Genomic DNA, 21,387 nt, shown 5'->3' with positions numbered 1-21,387 from the left:
ATGGGGGAGAAAAGACACGCAAGCAACAACATTGAATACGAAATGGACAGAAAAAATCAAGTTAAAAATAGGTCACTGCCTTGGAACTGTCAGTTACCTACATTACATAAAGGGCATGCTTACCCCGCACTTACTAGATTTTCAACAAGTTAGACTAAACAGTATAGATAAAATTACTCCTCGTTGAGAAAGGCTAGCATTAGTGACAATACAAGATAAAGTAAAACATCTAAATAGAGGCAGTCTAAGGTGCACACAACAACTTGTCAGAGCACCGGCGTAACTTTTAAGGGCTTGACTAAGTAAGCCGCAGGACGCAATTCTATAGTATTTAGGAGAGAAAAGCATCAAGTTGTCTTACACCTTATAAGTCATTTCACCATTAAACAGGAAAATGTAGCGACTTACCGTAGATGAGTCAATCACAAAACATGCATTGTGCTTTACGATTTTTGCATTGTATCCTCTTTTGATAAACTTACTTATACATTTAACGAATATTTGATTTAGATCAACATTATGTTGAGCTTTTCGAAGTTAATAAACTGTATGCCAATACTATGCGGAGTGTGCAAGACCAAACTTTGAGAAGTCTTTTAAGGTTTGTGTTTAATATCTTTAAAAGCTATGACGATTTGTAGGATAATTTATGTAGAAGCCTTCCGTAGCTTATAAGATACTTAACTGTGTTTTATGAGGTCTTGGTAATATAAAGATAGATTTCTATCATTTAAAGCCTCTGACTTTGTGCAAGCTCATACAAAACAGAAATATTACCGCATGATGTCGCCCGAGGGATCCGACAATTTTATAATTCGTCTCTTTAGTCTTAATTACTTTTCACAATTGTTACATGTTAGTCTAAAAGTGACGCTGCTTCTAAAACTGAGGCAGTTGAAATTCTTTTGAGCAAATGTGTTTCACCATTTCTAAAATATATAGGGTGTCCATATTTAGAAAATCATCAGAGTACCTTAAGGTTTCATTAAAAGCTTCAATAATGTGAAACTGTGTTTCAGTAGATAGAATGAGCATGAAATAAGTTACAACAATTAGTTTACTTTGATGTAAATGGCAAATCGAAGAGACTAAGGGCAAATAGATTCGTAGAAATATGTCTGCTAAATATCCGCATCTTATTGCCGTTTGACATATCAGATTTATGCGTCGTTAAACTGAAAGAATGCACGAGTCTGAGAACTCTTGGTAGTCAAACTAACACTTGTCCTAAATTCAACATGTGTTAATTGCGATGGTGAGAATAAATATTGTTTCCGGTGAGGTTACCTCTAACACACCGTTTATATAAATATGGTCAGTATTAGTAGACCAATATACTTATTATATATTAGTTATTTGAAGTCACAGCCTCAAGAATATACACTTTAGAATAAGCGTTAAACTATTGTTTGATAATTTTTCTGTTTGTTTTACATAACTTTGTTAGATAGTGAATCCTTATTTTTATTGTTTACAATGCTTTCAAGACTTTTTCAGGTCTATTATGGAGTGGCATTATTCACAAATACGGAACTGGGCCAACAACTATTTTTGGTATTATTTTATCTGCTGCAGGACTGTTTGTTTGTTCATTTGCAACACACATAGCAGAAATCATTGCACTTGCTGGAGTCATATGTGGTAAGTTTCGGCAGTTTTGTACGTGATAGATACACGTTTTGTGTACGAAATCTCAAAATGATTTAGGTGGTAGTTCATTTGCGACGCAGATGGAAAAAAAAAAGAATATGATACTGTAGACTTGTTATTTTTTTTTTTTTTAGCAATTTCACGATATGCCTTCAACGCGGTATTAAGAAATTTCGAATCACAAGTGTTTGTGTTTTATGACACGAAGTAGAATAACATTCACTAATATTTTGTTTTCGCACGTGTCATTATTTGCGAAATTAAAACAATTACCCAATCTAGAGTATAGGGAATATATCAACATCTAAATATGTTAGAAAAGTCTGTTTTGGTAATGAGCAATTAAAATTTTTACACTGTCCACTTTAGCAATTTATCTAATAATTAAGTAAGCGTGTTATTTATTTAAAACCATACCTTAAATGGGATTTTTACAGGACTTGGAATGAGTGTTTGCTATTTGTCGACGTTTATCTCTGTAAGTGAGGCATTCAAAGATGACCCTCGATTTTTCTTGACATCCCTTACAATAGGAGCCAGCTGTGGACATATTGCTATACCTATGCTGTTTGAAATATTAATAGCAAAATACTTCTTGTCCGGAGCTTTTATACTCTTAGCGGGAGTCGTAATGCAGTGCTTGCCGTTTGGACTTGTAATGTATCTACTCTCGGGAAAAGATCACGATCCAAAACAAGAAAAAGTTTCTCGACCTGTTGTTTGTGATGTTCTAGTTCTGAAAGATATGGTGCTTTGTACAGTTCTTATTAATACTTTGCTGATGTTTATGACAGGTCAGTTTCCAATTTTTATATTATTTAAATTAAAAGTGGAAAACCACATGTCGCCGAACGTGACATCAATGAAAATGTTGTAGGCGCGGTTTCATTGGTAGCAGAAATGCAAGCTACTAATTTAAAGATATATAATGCTTATCATTCACAAAATCAAATTACTAGACATTTAAATATATAAAAGTGCTTTGGGATATGAGAGGTGTTTTTTTTTATTTCATCATCTCTCGCGAACTTACTATCAAACCGTGTCTGTTATTAATTTGCTTGGTTGAACTGTATGCTTCAAAACGATCTTCTTATAAATTTAATTATTAAACGAAAATTAAAAAAGAATGTTTATCTTTTGTAGATTTCATAGTCGTTTTATGCTCAATGCTTTTGTCATGTTTTTCCAATCAAAACATGGTACTGTTTCTGCCTAATGCTATAATATTTGGTGTAGAAAATATGAAACATGTATTTGATTATAAATAAATTAACAATTTTCTATATTTGTTTACATGAAAATGTTTATTTCTTCGCTAAAGCCTTTATCTTTATACATAAGCGTGTTGATAAATTTAGCTTTATTTACGCAACTAATCATGCCTGGTAATACGGCATTTTTACAGAAGTCAGCGTTTGTTTGACTGATGTCTTTAAGATATCATACAGTTTCATTCCCATGTTTTGGTCTATAGACTCTTCAAATGTATTTGCTTTGCTGTTTTTTATTTTTGCAGGAAATATTGAAGCACTTTTCATTGTAGACCAGCTTATTGGTAAAAACTATTCACGTAATAAAGGTTCAGTGCTGATGTCATTCACCGGCATTGCAGCTGTACTTGGGAGAATCCTTGCTAGTTTTACAGTTTTGAAATGTACGAGATGGCCAGTGATAAACCACTTGGTATACGCGTCTGTAGTTGTAGCTGTTGGACACATCCTTGTATTGGAACTTCTAAACGTTTACACGTTTCTGGTTTTGGCAAGCCTTTTACGTGGGACTGGATTTGGAATGTTTAATGGGCTTACGCCGGCAGTAGTTTTTGAAGCAGCGGGATCTGAGAAGTACCCAGCTGCAATGGCATGTGCAAACGTATCAATTGGATTTGGCGACTTTCTTAGCGCTATTTTAGGAGGTAATGCAGTTCTATGATGTAGTACTGTTTTTTTGTTTAATATTCTAGGTCATATGATCCTTACCATATTGACAAATGTACACGAATATGTAAAATAACAATGTTATACAAGCAAATATTTAAACTCTAGAATAAGGTCTCCCGTGCACAATAATGTATTATAGGATGTGTGAGTATGTATTGGGAGTATTGAATATAATTGTAGTGTTGGACCATATTCATGGCGTTTACTTTAACAATAGGAACAAATCTCGGAAGATGAAGAACAAATAAATAGACCGAACCAGTTTCGTTTCCAACACTATATTTTCTGATATTTTCGATGTACCGCTTCATCTTTTGACAATGCATGGAAGGGCAAATGCGATCTGCATTTTTAATTTAATTTGGACTTTGTGATCTGTTCTTAGATGTCAATTAAACTTATTTTCTTATTTTATTATACTTGACGTTTTGATTTTTCTGTAATGGTTCGTGACTTGGTTTTATTTAACGTTGTTTTATATTTATAGGAATCGTTCGTGATGCTATGGGTAACTACCGTATGGTGTACTATATTTCTACAGGAACAGCTGTTTACGTGGCAACAAGCAGTCTACTTATTGCTTATAGAATTTACCAGAATGAAAGACGAAAGAGTAGTGAACTGACAAAAGAAATTTCTTCGAAATTAAGCTATGACACTCTGAAGTAACGTTCTAGTTTAGATAAAAACTTTTCTTTCCATTTTTTTCAAAGTAAAAATAATATATACAAATTTTATTTTCCTTTAATCCGTTTCACATTTTCCATCAAACTGTTTTCAATTCTGAAGAATTACATTGACCTCAAAGACAGAGACTTTCTGTCGTCTTTTCGCGTTCTTACATGTCGTCAAGTGCATTTCATATAGCATTTACCTCTGTGACGCAACGTGCACCTACAGCAGCAAATATTTGCCTTTAAATCACCAGTTTGAAATTATCTTGAATTTCGTATGAGGTAATCCCTGACCAAAAAGGTGTTATTCTGACTTTTCTTAAACTTTATCACAATATATTTTCACGTTGAGTTTAGAAGTTAGACATGACGTTAACAGTTAAGATAGTGCTATGATCAGTGACCAAAACTCTGTTCAATAGTAGGACTGAAAGTGTATGTTCTTTTACTATTACGATCATTTCGTAAAACATTAAATTCAATGCAAGCGTGTAATGATAATTACACGTGTATATTACCGGCTGCCTTGTCTGTCGGAACCAAAACACCTATTTTTTTTAAATGTCTTTAAACAACGTAAGTTGTTAATTGAGTTCATAAAGATTTACATGAGAATCGAAACATTAAAATAATAGTGCATTCAAATCGGCATTGCCTATAACTGTATATATCACATTCTATCTGGCATTTTACTTAATTAAAATATGTCGCGAAACCGATATTATATTAAAATTGCTGGTTTCATATGATATATGTGTACAATGAATAATCAAAGGGCAATAACTCAATGAGCAGAATAATCTTCATTATTTATGAGCATGCTAAGGCTTTCAACAAAATGAAACTTCCATTGACAGCTTTTTCAACAATATTATACTTCCATTAAATACGTATTTATTATGCAAAAAAATAATATATATAATTTATATAACTTACAAGGGAAATAGAAAACAAAGGTGTGCAGTAGTCTACTTTGGTATAGTCACGATTATGCTTTAGGGTGAACACCATAAAATCAGGCTATTCTTTATTTCATATGTGACCCACTTGCCTGGTAACGTTTTTTTTCGACATTTGTACGTAGAACTTATATTTCCGTCAAAAACTATATCTCTCCTATATAATAAGAAAAAAGGTAATAGTTTTTATGTAAGAACGTTATGCTTCCTTAACTACAGCCATCTAAATTAACTCCCCGAATTTTCGCTTCTTCCAGTATCTCCTTTCGGATTTAAAATTCTTACGCCACCATATGCATCTACCATGAGATGGGAGCACGCATATTTCAATAGAATTCTTCAAATACATAAAAAACGCAGTAGAGAAAAAAGAAAACAAGATGTTATTTAGAAATGACACTGGGAAGGAAACAAGATAAGGATATTTATATTTGGACTACTTGTAACCTGCGTTTGCTTAAATTTGATTTGGTAGTGTTTATTCTTTATTAATATAAATTGCAACCGTAATGAATTTTTGAAATATTAGAACTATATAATATATATTCATTGCTGGAAAAAGAATATTACATATACAAAAGTTTCTAAAATCCAATGAAGACATTAAATTAGAATCAAATATCTTCCACTCGTGAACACAAATTTTTACATTCTCATTCAAGTCGTGGCTACACCACTTGTGAAAATACCGCAGCTGATAATCACACGGCGAAAGATATTTCGATCTCACACTTTATCAAACAAATAACCTATATATCACAAAATATATAAGAAAATCTTGTGGAAACAGAATACCATCAAGCGAAACAATAGTAAACATAGTTTGATTGAGCTATTCGCGAGAGGATGACCAAATAAAATAACACCGAGACTAGGTATTAGTGGAGTTTTTAGCCACCGATTCGTCACTTAATGCTGTACGTCATTTATAAGACGTAACTCTTACTATAGTCTTATATAATTTCACGGTCGCGAGGTAATCAGTCAGTTGCATTATCTCTTTCCGTTACGGTACCTTCAAAACTTCTTTGTAGTACCTGCAAAATCAGGTATGCATTCAAGATTCTACCCATAAGTTCGCATCTTAAGGTTCGATTTCTGAACGTGATGACAAACGGTAAATCTGAGAATCTGAGACAAAAATCAGGATGACTGTCGTCAAAAAAGCGGAAAGGGATGTTATGAAATCGTTGAAGATAGAAATATGACGCAGTGATAGTTGTGCACATCACCCTGAATTGATCAAAGATATTTTTGACCAGTTTCCACATGGATCACATAGAAACCACACTATTAATTGTTTTGCCATATCACCAAAGAGATATCCAATAACCAATAATAAGTTAAGTTTAAACAGTTTTATTTATTTATATATCATGTACATATATCACATACATACAATAAAGTTTACAATCGCTTCAAGGCAACGATGTATTGCTGCGACTTCGGGGATCATTGATTTTAACTCATTTATATTTGAAGATTGAATACTGCTTAAGCCGGTGCAGGAGGGTGGGGGCGGGGGGGGGGGGGGGGGGGGGGGGGTCGTGATTTGCTGTTTCTATACCACCGCATGTACAGTAAAGACTATTTGAAACTGATTTACGAAAAAGGTCATAATTTAGGGAACTACAGCCAAGACGGAGACAAGTATTTAACATTTGACTATTCCTACTTCCTGGTAGGTAATGCAGCATGGATTTAGATGAGCTGTAAGCGTTTCTTAAGTATTGCCAAGGAAGGACTTGCTTTGATATCTTCGGACAACGGGTTCAATTCACGGATGGAATAAATGAATCCTTGAATTATTGTTTACGACAACAAAATCAGGGTATATTCGTGTTATTTCTTAATTGATATCTATCTGTGTAGAAGGAGGGATAGGGTTAAATAACTAACTTGGGGAAAGGTTATTTTTCATTTTATAGAATAGTAAAAGTTTACGTTTCTTTCTTCTGCTAGACAGTGTTTTGCGTTTTAAATCGATATACAGGTTGTTAATGTTAAAAAGCTTCGTCGCACCAGAAATAATTCTCGCTGTTTCATTTTGTATCGCTTCTAGTTCGCGTTTAAGTTCTTCAGTCCATTTATTCCAAAAGACGTCACTGTACTCAGTAAGTGGTCTTATAAAAGATATATAAAGACGTTAGAGTGATATTCCTATTCTCTGTCACGTACGAGTTATAATGGTTCCATTTACTACCACTTGAAAATATATCTCCTAAATGTTTATGTTCTTCTACTGTTTTTTGAAGAATATACTAGCCATGTGTTAGTGACCAGTACTTATTATTGGCATCAGGTGGTCGATACAAGCCGCCGCCTAAAAGTAATTTCTTGTCATTTTTATTTGTTTCAATCCAGATAGCTTCTAACCCGTTGACCGTGAGTTCATTTCGTATATTTCTATGTAAGGTATCACGTAAATAGATTGCAACACCTCCATCGATTCTATCAACTAGATCTTTTCTGAAAGGGAGACCGAAATTTGGAATTTTAAGGTCATTACTGTCGATATCTGATGTAAGGAAAGTTTCTGAGAAAATTAATATATCATAGAATTGAGATTCGATCTCGAAAACATCTATTTGAATGTTTAGATGCATTGTTCAAAGGCCTTTTTTAAGGTTTACAGATTAAACAAGGACGAATATCCAACAGGGAAAGTCACGTTCTAAAAACACTGCCTCCCTAAACGTGAACCCGGCACGTGAAGGCGCATATGACACACACACACGCACGCACGCATTAACGCGCGCGCGCGCACACACACACACACACACACACACACACACACACACACAAACACACACACAAAACAAACAAATAACGAAACACAGTGGGGCACCGCCTTTGAACGGTCAGTGGCAAAACCACCACCGGGGAGTTTAAACCGGTTTATGGTGTACCTAACCCCCCACCATGTTCTAACGTCACAGGACAGTGTAAATAAAAGTAATCCTCGCCAGGTGAAACCGTAACATACGTAAAGGTAACAGAAGGCATGTAATGTAAACAGAAAAATGCTCTTGTATATATGTATATAAATGTAATCCTTAAGAACCTAAAACGCATGTTCTCAATGCCTTTGCAGAAGACAGAGCAACATGGGAAACACCGTTAAGGTAAAATACAAAAATAAAAACGATGAGAGTTTCCTGAGGAGCCAATCATTATAATCTATACAATAATGCTTATATTTAAATTATAAAATATTGGTCTTGTTATTTGTCCGATAGTTATCTTATTGAAAACTCATACCAGCGGATAATGAAGAAAAAAAGCGCACTTCCTTTGAAAATGAAGTGTCCTGTGATTTTTGCTGAATGCCAGGCAGTGGGTGCTGACAAGTACTCCTGACTATGTTGGCGCTATAGTTACAAATGTTAAATAATCAAACACCAAGATAATACGCGCTTCTCCTTTTAACAGTGAAGCTTCTTATGAAGTTTCACTAAAGTCCAACTGATGGTTGATGAGAAATACTCCTTGGCAGAATTGCACTGCAGTATACTATTTTTGAATAATGAATTAGCAATAACTGGATGAAAAACATCCGACCGAAACACGAAGAAAAATATGCTCTTGATAGTGAAGCTTCCAACCAGTGATTGCTGAGAAAAACTCCGAACAAGAATTGTACAATAATGTACTAATGTCGAATAATCAAAGGGCAATAACTCGGTATAAAATCAGCCCACAGAACCACGAAGATAATATGCGCATTTTTTTCGATAATGAAGCTTACTATGAAGATTCGCTAAATTTTAACCAGTGGTTGCAGAGAAGTACTCTGGACAAGAATTGTACTGTATTATAATATTGTTGAATAATCAAAGGGCAATAACTCAATGAAAAATAACTTGAGTGAAACACGAAGACAATATGCGCATTTCCTCTTAATAATAAAGCTTCCTATGAAGTTTTACAAAACTTCAACCGGTGGTTGTTGTGAAATACTCTGGACAAGAATTGTACTATAGTATACTACAGTGGAATAATCAACGGGCAATTACTCGGTGAAAATTCAGCCGACATAAAGACATATTCGCTGTTGTTCTTGATAAAGATGCTTTCTATGAAGATTCTCTTAGTTCCATCCAGTGGTTGCAGAGAACTCAAGAAAAGAATTGTACTATTGTATACTATTGTTTAATAATAAAAGGACAGTTATTCGATGAAAATCATCCGATCGAAACACGAAGAAAATATGCGCATTTCCTCTTGATAGTGAAGCTTCCTTCGATGTATCACTAAATTTCATCCAGTGGTTTCTGAGAAATGCTCCAGACAAGAATTGTATTAAAGTATAGTATTGTTGAATAATCAAAGGGCAATAACTGGGTGAAAAAAATCATCAGACTGGAACACAATATATATCTCCTCTTGAAACATTACGTGCATTTCCGACAGTTGGTAGTGTGCAACCTTTAGCGCAAACAGTTTACTTATGAAAATGTTTCTTTTCGATAAAAAGCCAAAAGATATGTTTCTATCTAAAGGAAAGACAAAATGCATTGTAAACAGAAATGTCTGTTTACAAGTAAGAAGACGGAAAGTAAGGAATTGCAGAGAGCAGTTTTAACTGTTTATTTCTGCGCATGATTTATGGAAGTCATAATGGTAGTTTATTTATACTGTTGTAATATATGTAGGAAATAATATATGCTGTCAGAGATAAGCAATATAAAAACAAAATTCGTTTAAGCTAGTCCTAGAAATAAGTTTTTGTTTTGTAAAAATGCGCGTGAATCCGAGTAATTGATTTAAATTTCTTAGATGAAAAGGATGGATACCTATTTATTTGTGGTATGTAACTGTTGTTTATGATGTAGGCTGCACAGTAAAAAATGAGAAAAAAGTTATACATTGAAGTAAATATAATAAAAATGTGCAAAATTTTTACATTTTGTTACTCACGTGATATTTCCTCAGAAATAGAAATTTTCTTTTTATGTTTACATAATTATTTGTATCACTAAATGTAATATTCTTTGTGCTGAAGTGAAAATTCAAAAAAAAAAAAAAAAAAACTGTCATACAATTACATTCATACTTCATATCTAAAACTAAGTTTCACATTTGTCACGCACTTGTCCTGTTCATATCTTAAAAGTAGGCATGGTGACATATCCAAATGATGACTGAAAAAGATTAAGGAAATATTGAAATAAATATGTGTAAAATTAAAAAACAATTCTCTGTCGGAACAAAATGTAGGACCTATCATTATATATAACAAGAGGACCATGATGGTCCTGCATCGCTCACCTGTCTCCACGTGACCAAGTTTAGAACTTAGTATGACTTCGTTTTTTCTATAATTTGACATAGTAACCTAGTTTTTGAGTTCATGTGACCCAGTTTCAAACTTGACCTAGATATCATCAAGATGAATACTCAGACCAACTTTCATACAGACTCCAGGAAAAATGTGGCCTCTAGAGACGTCACAAGGTTTTTCTATTATTGACCTACTGACTTAGTTTTTGATGACACGTGACCCAGTTTCAAACTTAATCTAGATATCATCAAAGTGAACATTCTGACTAACTTTCATGAGCCCGCCCGCTTAGCTCAGTAGGTAAGAGCGTTGGTCTACGGATTGCGGGGTCGTGAGTTCGATCCTCGGGCGGGGCGTATGTTCTCCGTGACTATTTGATAAACGACATTGTGTCTGACATCATTAGTCCTCCACCTCTGATTCATGTGGGGAAGTTGGCAGTTACTTGCGGAGAACAGGTTTGTACATGTACAGAATCCAGGAAAACTGGTTAGGTTAACTGTCCGCCGTTACATAACTGAAATACTGTTGAAAAATGGCGTTAAACCCAAAACAAACAAACAAACTAACTTTCATGAAGATCTGTTGAAAAGTATGGCCTCTAGAGAGGCCACAAGGTTTTTCTATTTTTAGATCTACTGACCTAGTTTTGGACCGCACGTAACCCCGTTTTGAACTTGAACTAGATATCATAAAGATGAATACTCAGACCATTTTTCATACAGATCCCATGACAAATATGGCCTCTAGAGAGGTCACAAGTTTTTTTTATTATTTGACTTAATGACCTAGTTTTTGAAGGCACGTGACCCACTTTCAATTTTGACCTAGATATCATCATGGTAAACATTTTGATAAACTTTCATGAAGATCCATTGAAAAGTATGGCCTTTAGAGGATCACAAGGTTTTTGTATTTTTAGACCTACTGACCTAGTTTCTGATCGCACTTGACTGGGTTTCGAACTTGACCTAGATATCATCAAGATGGACAATCAGACCAACTTTCATACAGATCCCATGAAAAATATGGCCTCTAGAGAGGTCACAAGTTGTTTTTATTATTTGACCTACTGGCCTAGTTTTTGATGGCACGTGACCCAGTTTCAAACTTGACCTAGATATCATCAAGATAAATATTCAGACCAACTTTCATACAGATCCCATAAAAATGATGGCCTCTAGAGAGGTCACAAGGTTTTTTTATTATTTGTCCTACTGACCTAGTTTTTGAGGACACGTGATCCAGTTTCAAACTTAACATAGATATCATTAAGTTGAACATTCTGACTAATTTTCATGAAGATCCATTGAAAAGTATGGCCTCTAGAGAGATCACAAGGTTTTTCTATTTTTAGACCTACTGACCTAGTTTTGGACCACACGTAACCCAGTTTTGAACTTGAACTAGATATCATCAAGATGAACATTCTGACTAACTTTCATACAGATCCCATGAAAAATGTGACCTCTAGAGTGATCACAAGCAAAAGTTTACGCACGGACTGACGACGGACCACGGACGCTGCGCGATCACAAAAGCTCACCTTGTCACTTTGTGACAGGTGAGCTAAAAACTCATTAAGTATTAAATTTGTAATCGCATACATTTCAATCAATTTGAAATATTATACTATAAGAAATTAAACAAAAACAATGTTGAATATATATATTACAAGAAGCATATTATGTCAGTTTACTAAGTAAAATGTGTCTGCTTTAACTTGATTTAAAAGCTGCTGAACAAAATGTGTCCCCCATTATGTTCAGTCACAGGTACCTAGGCAGTAAATATTTGTCTACAGTCTGCTGTGACCTTGTCCGTAGAAGATCTGACCCTGTAAACAAAAGCGCCGATCAAGGACAATCATGCTATAAGTTTTATGACGCTAGGCCTAAGCATTTCTTTAGTTAATGATTTGAAACTCTTTATTGTCTTAATGTTTCTGTGACCTTGATCTTTGATCTACTAAACCCAAATATAATACTAACCATAGACAATGATCCCCTACTTTTATAGTCTTTGGCACAAACTGTCTTAAGTTATCGGTTGATAAGAAACAATTTTCAAGGTCAATGTAAATTGGATGCTATTATGACTGACTGAGGCACTGTAACCTTGAAATGTGACCTGCTAATCCCATACACAAAAGGAAACACCTGTTGATGAAAAGTAATGGTTCTATGAAGTTGTACAGCTATATGCAAAAACATTTATTTTAGGTATAGATAAATAGGTATAAATATGGAATAATTTGCAGCCTGAACTCACACTGACCTTGATCTCTGACCTACTAATGTCAGAGAGGACCAACTAATGTCAGAAAGGTAAGGGGACATATACTGACCACAATCAACCACTCTTTTAAAGTTGACAACTGTAGGGTGACACATTTTCCAGGTGTGGACCAGACACTCAAAACAACAAAAAACGAGCAACCCCCTTTTATTAATATTGTGACGGAAGCATGGAAATTTTGTCTTTGTTTCATGTTAACCTGTATTAAACTTCAACATTAGGACAAATGAATACGTTTTGAACAGACTTGTTTGGCTTAATTGCGTCAGTAAGTTTCATCTGTGAGACCCACACTGAAATTAAGAATAAAAACCTTCTCCTAGTTTTCAAGTATGAAACCTCAACCATGGAATTATTTTCCTCATTGAACACGTTTTAGGGCTATATTTGCTGTTTACTGTCATTTTGCTGTTATACTCTTGCCTGCAGATTGAAATCATGACGATAAACAAGTGTTCAAAGTTTAAAAGCCACATGTCAAATAGTTTTGACAAAACGTGAACATGTACTAAAATTGTACCAATTTACAAGTCCAAAAAGGGCCATATTTCAGTCAAAAAAAGCTGACAGAGTTATCGTATCTTAACGTTCTAAGTTATCTACTCTTGCCTACTGATAGAGACTGTTATAATAAACAAGCGATAAAATTTTCAAGGCCATATGTCAAATAGTTTTGACAATACTTTGACTTGTACGAAAATTGTACCAATTTCCAAGTCCAAAAATGTCCATAATTCAAGCCAAATAGATGACAGAGTTATGTATTCTTGCCTACAAAAAGAAACTGTTATAATAAACAAGTGATAAAATTTTCAAAGCCATACATCTAACAGTTTAAATTTAACTAAGATTTGTAATTTAAAAAGGGCCGTAATTCAGCATAAATTTTCGATGGATTTATGTAGTCTTGCCTAAAGCTGGATTTGGTGATGGTGCAAATGTTTTGAAAGTTTCTAAGCTATATCTCAAAAGGTTTTGTCAAAATGTGGAATGGTACAAGAAACATAATCAAGGTGTGACACAGACGCCGTGGTGAGTAGGATAGCTCTATTTATTCTTCAAACAGTCTAACTAAAACAAGTATTCCTTTTTGTTGCAAAAATTGAGGGTGGGTGGGTGTTGGGGAAGAAAAGCTGACAGGGGAAGAAACTGGCCTGTTACACCTGTTTTTGTATCAGTTGCAGCGTAACGTTATGAGTTTTTGATAAAATAACGCTTTTTGATTAACCGAGAAATATACTATCAAGAATCAAAAGGAACTGACAAGGTATTTTAATAAAATTTAAATTACTATATAATTTTCTACATATATGCTGTCTGTAATACGTCATCTACGGCACTAGAGTCATCTTACATCCTGGAGTGTGCGATGGATACTTCCAGCATCGATAGAAAAGTAACCATGGCAACAGGGATGTTTTAAAGTCATATCATTTTGTTTTAATGTTCAAAAAATAAAGAGAATATTAGGTGACTGTCTTATAAATTTAAATATTATTAGGCAAGGCGAAGATAATATAAAAGACAAGGCTGTTGCCGAGACTTTTAATTTGTAGACGAATCTAATAAACTTAAATTTATAAAGAAAGTAACCTAATGTTCTTTTGATCCTACCTTCTGATTTTAAATCATTTTTAATTAAATTTACAACAAAGCAGGCATTTGTCTGCCTTTTATCTAAAAGTTAATACGCCCTCTAAACTACACACACATACTGCATTGAAATAGCTCTTTAAAGTCCCAAATAAAAGCGTGAAAACAAAGGCTAACCTTGTATTCTGTTGACATAAATGACTGATTTTAATTTGCTGCCAAATGAGTTTTATCCGAAGTTCATTTGCATGTCTGATACCCATTCGCAACAAGCAAACGTTAGACGTGACTTAAATTTATACAAGCCATAACGCCGCTTAACAGAAAAAATAGGCAACCGTTTCCTCGATGATTTCGTTCAATTACATTCTATTCCAGATGCAATAGTTCCCGATTTAAGTGCAGAAACCTCAAATCCTGAACAAACGCTATAGATGATTCATTTTCCGATTCTCCGAGCGTTTCCATTAGAAAAACCTTTCTTGTGGTAATTGCAAATACTTAGAGCAGTACTTCTCCTCCGATCTTAAATAGAAAAATATATTTGTTTAAAAGGAGAATAATCTCTTTTTAATTTTACAAATTTAGTATAATTATAAATCTCTTTTTAATTTTACAAACTTAGTATAATTTGCTACTTATTCACTGACATGAAATGAACAAACCTCAACCATACTGTATGTCTTGTAAGGTATTATTTACCATTTAAAGCATATATGTGAAGTTTCAACGACACAATAAAGGGATAGAAAACACAAAAAATATGCATTTGCATCGTAACATCGTATATGATCAAATAATTCAATTATCACTGAAGCGATTATTTTAAAAAAGACATGGTAAACTTTCTGTTTTTATCAGTATTATTCTTATCTTCTGGGTTTGATAAAAAGACAGATAATTACAAAAATGCGAAATCGATATCTAGATATTTGTAATAAACATTAACATTTTACCTTTTTTTTGTCCCCACACATTAATGCGGGGCATAGAGAGTTGCTGCTATCCGTACTTACGTACGTCCGTCCGTACATCCGTCTGTACGTCCGTCCGTCCCGAACTCTTATGTGTCCAACTCCTCTCACACTATTATTCGGATCTGCTTCAAACTTTTACAGATAAACAACCTTGATGTGCAGAAGACAATAAAGGAAGACCTTTTTTTGTGATTAATTTTACAAAAATTATTGCCCTTTGATAGTTTTGCTATGTAGAGAAAAATCTTGTGTCCAACTCCTCCCACACTATTAGCCCGATATGCTTCAAACTTTCATATGTGAACAAGCTTGATGTGCAGATGATCATAAAAAGGTGTTTTTTTGTGATTATTTTTACCGCAGTTATGGCCCTTTGACAGTTTTGCTGTATATAATATAGGGAAACATCTTGTGTGTCCAACTCGTTCCGAAAACACATATGAAAGGTCATGCTTGAAGGTTTCACGGCTGAAGAGCCTTAAAGTGAAGATGACCATAAATATAAGACTTTTTTGTGCATATATTCTTCTAGAATTATGATCCTTTCTTAATAAAAGACTGCTATCTAGAGTACCGCACAGTATTGGGGGGGGGGGGGGGGGGGGGGGGGGGGGGGGGTTGTTTTTGGCCTGACATAAAACTATCAAAAACAGAACTGAGTTTCGTTTTGGGGACGCTGCACTTTTGGAACATGGCATTTCCTGTTTAATATTTTTCCCAGTTTTTCATGGCCCAATTCTTCAAAACAATCGTATGTTGTTCATGTATTTTTAAAGTTTTACATCACATCTACCAGTTATCTGCTTATCTGCATCCGCTCAGTCTGGTCAGGATCCATGCTGTTCGCTTTCAAAGCCTATTGCTATTGGAGAAACCGTTAGCGATCATCATGGATCCGACCAGACTGCGCGGATACGCTGGCTGGTCTGGATCTATGCTGGTCGCAAATGCACTATGTTGGTTTTCTCATGGCGTGGCTCAAATATAGTTAAAAATCCTCTCTTGTCTTCTGTACATTTTGAAAGAAAATGGAAATATTTTGTTTCGTGACATTATTAAGGGTCAATATGCAGCATTTAGGTCTGTTATTGATTATTTTGCACGTATGGAATATCTAAATCGTGGTAGTCCTCACTTGCATGTATTCTTACGGATTGATTAAGCTCTAAGTTTACATAGTTCCTCTTCAGCTCAAATTATTGAATATATATACAACAAAACCTCTAAAAGGATTGTGAACTCCATGATAGGTGTGCCGCTGACCGTTTCATGCTGAATACCATCAGAAGGCGGTGCCCCAACGTATACACGATCCTTTACACTGTGCATCTGGTGATAAGGTGGCAGGGATGCGCGGCGCCGAGGTTTTGCAGTTAGGGTACTCGAGCCTGGGAACGGAGGGGGGAGGGGGTTGCAATGGTGATGATGTTCCGTACGGTCTGGCAGTTTTTATCCCAGAATATATAACGCGGACAATGCGTCTATTTTCCGAATCTTTCAACAGTTGCGTCATGACGTCATCATGTTTCAACGTCATATTATAAGGGTTGAGAGTTACTGATCAGCCGTGAAATTATTTTAGTTAAACGTAGATATATTTTCACAGAGTTTATAGACAAATTCTTTTTATTTTTTTGAGGGGTGTGGGGGAGTTTATTTAAGAAACAACCATATCTAGTCCAGGAACAAGAGTACAAGTAATGCCGCACACTGGTTAAAATCTGACAGTTTATAATGCTGCAGTGTAAGACGGTACCATGCTTTCCTTTTGGCATTTAAATAACTGTTTTTAATATGTTTGAGGTATTACATAACTTACGCACACACTGGCTTACAGTTATATTTGGAAGTCATATAATTCTAGGGCGGTGCCCAGCTGTGTTTAAATGTAGTTGTCTTTCGGCTGACATTTCGGCATTATGAACCGCAGGTTTGCACTCCCGTATTTGATAATACCATGTATTTTCACTCTAAATACATTAACTGAAAATAATTGATAAGAAGCTAACTTCAGACGCCTGTCTGTTAACAGTAACTTGATTATCGACGGAGTTTTTTCTTTCTTTTTCTGGCGTTCAGGAGTTACTCAGGTGTTTGTAAATTGCTTCAGTATTTCCACGAGATGTCTTTGTGTGATTTTAGTGCATTTCGATGCATCTCTGCTTGGTTTCATTCGTTTAAAGGCAAAATCATGGGCACTTACATCCAGTGGTGACGCACACTGTGTATAACTGGGAATGGGACCTTGCGAACATGTTGGCATCTTCAGGGTGTATGGTAATTTAATACAACATGCGGTTGTTTCCGGCAGCTGTTCACTGTTTGATTCTAATTGGATAGTACTGTATGCTTTAATTCTTAATATATCAACTAAAAATTTTGATTAGATACTAACATTTGACACTTGTCCGAGTTTTTCTGGGAGCCTACTACGTTGTGTGTAGTTATGGCGGGTGATTGCATGACTTGCGAGCACACTGAATTACGGATGTGTTTGGGGGTCGTATAATTCTAAGACGGTGCCCAGCTGTTTTTCAATGCAGTTGTCTCTAACTGGCATTTCGGCTTCATGGACTGCTGGTTTACACTCCCGTATTTGATAATACCATATATTTTCACTCTAAATACATTAACTGAAAATATTTGATTAGATACTAACGTCGGACGCGTGTCAGATTGTAGTGGCTTGGTAATCGACGGGTTTTTATCTAACGTTCCGGAGTTAATCAGGTGTTTATAAATTGTTTCAGTATTCCAAGAGGTGTCTGTATATAATTTTATTGCATTTCGATGCATCTCTGCTTGGTTACGTTTGTTTGGAGGCAAGGTCGTGGGCGCTTACATCTAGTAATGACGAACACTGTGTATAACTGGGAATGAGATCTTGCGGGCATGTTTACATTTTTAGGTATATGGAAGTTTGATGCAACGTACGGTTGTTTCCAGCACCTGTTCACTCTATGATTCAAATTAGATTTTACTGTATGCTTTATTTCTTAATATATTAACTAAAATTTTTGATTAGATACTGACATTTGATGCTTGTCTGAGTTTTTTGGGGGTCAGCTTAGTCCGTTGGACGATATTTTTGCCGGGATAGTTTTCCAAGATCCGGAATATGCTTTGGTAAATGGTTCTGCTTGATTTTATGTTGCGGTGTATCTCTGCATGTTGGAGGGGCGGTTCGGCGCATTTCTGCTTGGTCCATTTTAGTTCGGGCAGGTGAGGTTCGTACGGTATGACCGGGGGTCTGGACGAATGGGTGATCTAGAAGCTTTTGGTCGTTGAAATTGTTTAAATATTAGAGATTCTGTCCAAAATTCGGACGAAAATTTGATACATACTCGGAATTTTAGTTTACATGGTTCTATGGCGGTGCCCTAATGGTTTCACTCATTGTGTTAAGGTAAGTATCTCGCATTGTCACAATTTGGAGAGGATTGTTGTTGTTGTCTTAGGGTTGAGATATAGGTTAGTGTGGTTTCGGATTTCGGGTGTGGTCTCGCCGCCTGAATTGTTTTATGATCACATGGATATTAGGATGGATAGATTGCTTGTTGACTCAGTAGATGGTTTTTGGGTGGCAAACAGCAGCCGTTTTGATCTGAATCAAATGCAAGTAACCAATGACACATAATATAAAATATTTTTGGGAACAGAAGGCAGATTAGATGGTCATCACAATTACTACATAACACTTTTGTCTTATCATCTACGATATTCATAGTGATTACACGGTTGAACTGGTGGCCACCTTCAATAAGGATCCAGCCAGGTCCTTACACAAACTGAATAATGATTTAAAACAAATGGTTTACAAAAATCTCCATAATCACTTTTTCATGGAAGATATTAACTTTGAAGAAGACATGTGAACAGTTTTGCTTGGGGGTTGCTTCGGATTCGGGCCGGATAGGCAAGGAGCGTTGCGCGCGCGTAAAGGCCTTAACTTGCCATTAATTCTTCGCAAGGGAATTTATCTGGTATTGTTTCTGGGGAGTTCATCGGGCAACTGTTGGTGCATGTCGGGATGTGTTGATGCTTGTCTTTCGGAATCAACCAAACTGTTTTTATACAGTTGGACACGGCTGGTTGTGTTTGCAATGTCATGAGGAATATTTGAATGGCACTTTTCTGCGTGCCAGTTCATTCATTTCATTTTTACAACTTGATGTTGCACGACTCATAGGTACAGTGGTGAAGAGCACATACTTTATGTGTCAAGCCGCCCTATACACAAACATAGAATATATATACAACAAAACCTCTAAAAAGATTGTGAACTCCATGATTTAATTTCCAGGTTACATATTTAAACGACTTTGGACTATGAATCATTTCAGTTTAACGGCTGTTGAAATATTAACAAATACTCGACATTATTTCTTAAACATGCTTCTCTGAATAACGCAGGAGTAAAAAGATAAATATTATCCAGCTTTTTGTTAGTAAGTAATTTGAGTATATTATATATCTAATACCCCAGTCTACGTCTAGCCACGGATAGAAAGTAGTAATCCGTATCGATCCGTACCTGAGCTATACGGATTGTTACGGATTGATACAGATTACTACTTTTTAAGGTACGGATCGATACGGATTACTACGTTTCCATCCGTGGCTAGACGTAGCTATCCGCGCTGTATGTGTGACTGGGGTATTAAGTAGATCAATTTAGGCAAGCATTTTGACAATATTTTGTTAAGACTGAACCAAAACTGTGACAGCTATATTGTTAACACTAAAATCTTGACAACGCACGACGAATAAAGGTTAACGCCGTGCACAGGACGATCATAAAAATCACACTAAGTACTTGTGTTACAAATGTGCTTAAAACATACGCCCATTTCATATTTACCTATTGTATCCTTTTCCAAGTATATGTTTTGTCATTTTCTTTGTAGACATATATTTGCATATAGATATATATGTAGTATAATCAACAATCTCATTGAAAACTCATTTTTATTCGCTTTTACTTTCAGTTTATAAACAGTTCTTACTATTTATACGCCCGTCTCTGAAACAGCGGGGCGTATTATGAAAATTCCCGTGGCGCCGGGTGGCGGGTGGTGTCCGAAGCATGTCCGCTCTCTAAATCAAACAGTTTTCATCTGATCTTGACTAAACTTCCTGACAATGTTTGTAGGCATAATATCTTGGCCAATTTCGATAACCTGCCAAATCGTTCTAGGCACTCTTGGGTTATGGCCCTTGAATTACTTGAAAAACTGCACATTTAGCATTGTCCACTCTCTATAACAAACAGTTTTCATCCGATCTTCACCAAACTTCTTGACAATGTTTGAGGGCATAATTTCTCGGCCGAATTTCAATAACCAGCAAAATTGCCCCAGGCATTCTTGGATTATGGCCCTTGAATTATTCGAAAACGGCGAATTTAGCCTTGTCCGCTCTCTAAATCGAACAGTTTTCATCCGATCTTTACAAAATTTACTGACAATGTTAGTGGGCATAATATCTCGGCAAAGTTCGATAACCAGCCAAATCGCCCCAGACACTCTTGGATTATGGCAAATGAATTACTAAAAAATACTGCGAATTTAGCCTTGTCCGCTCTCTGAGCCAAACAGTTTTCATCCAATCATCACGAAACTTGCAGACAATGTCTCGGCAAAGTTCGATAACCACCAAAATCGCCCCAGGCACTCTTGGATTATGCCCCTTGAATTAGGCAAAGTTCGATAACGCGCGTATTTTATGACAGTCTGGCACTCTTATTATTCGAATGTAGGTTCATTATAAGGTGTGTGTGTGTAGGGGGGTGGGGGGGGGGGGGGGGGGGGGGGGGGGGGGGAAATTGTGACTCCTTTCTGTATGTTTCTTATAGTAAACTTATCGCATTTGGTGACATTTGTTTTGTAAAATCATGAAAGTTCTTATATGCTGAACTTCTGTTAAGATGTTCGAAATAACATAGAATGATGCAATGATTGTAGATGAGGTTTACTCGTTACCTTTAAATAGAACTATGACAAAACTTGC

At 35.6% G+C, this 21,387-nt stretch overlaps 1 protein-coding gene across 1 annotated transcript; it reads left to right on the top strand.

Moving 5' to 3' along the window:
* Window positions 1–2,095: 2,095 nt before the first annotated feature.
* On the top strand, window positions 2,096–4,262 carry LOC123565888 (monocarboxylate transporter 6-like). The gene is made up of 3 exons (XM_045359659.2): window positions 2,096–2,444; window positions 3,170–3,568; window positions 4,081–4,262. The coding sequence occupies exons 1-3, from the start codon at window positions 2,096–2,098 to the stop codon at window positions 4,260–4,262; spliced, it is 930 nt and encodes a 309-aa protein (XP_045215594.2).
* Window positions 4,263–21,387: the final 17,125 nt, after the last annotated feature.

The sequence above is a fragment of the Mercenaria mercenaria genome, chromosome 8 (genome assembly GCF_021730395.1).
Source record: "Mercenaria mercenaria strain notata chromosome 8, MADL_Memer_1, whole genome shotgun sequence".
Lineage (NCBI taxonomy): Eukaryota > Metazoa > Mollusca > Bivalvia > Venerida > Veneridae > Mercenaria > Mercenaria mercenaria.
Note: the sequence above shows the minus strand (reverse complement) of the source record. Positions and strands in the feature narration are given on the sequence as shown.

Coding starts and splice junctions, on each gene's coding strand:
- LOC123565888 (XM_045359659.2), top strand. CDS start 2,096: ATGAGTGTTTGCTATTTGTCGACGTTTATCTCTGTAAGTGAGGCATTC. Junction 2,445..3,169: donor TTTGCTGATGTTTATGACAG/GTCAGTTTCCAA, acceptor TTATTTTTGCAG/GAAATATTGAAGCACTTTTC. Junction 3,569..4,080: donor TCTTAGCGCTATTTTAGGAG/GTAATGCAGTTC, acceptor TTATATTTATAG/GAATCGTTCGTGATGCTATG.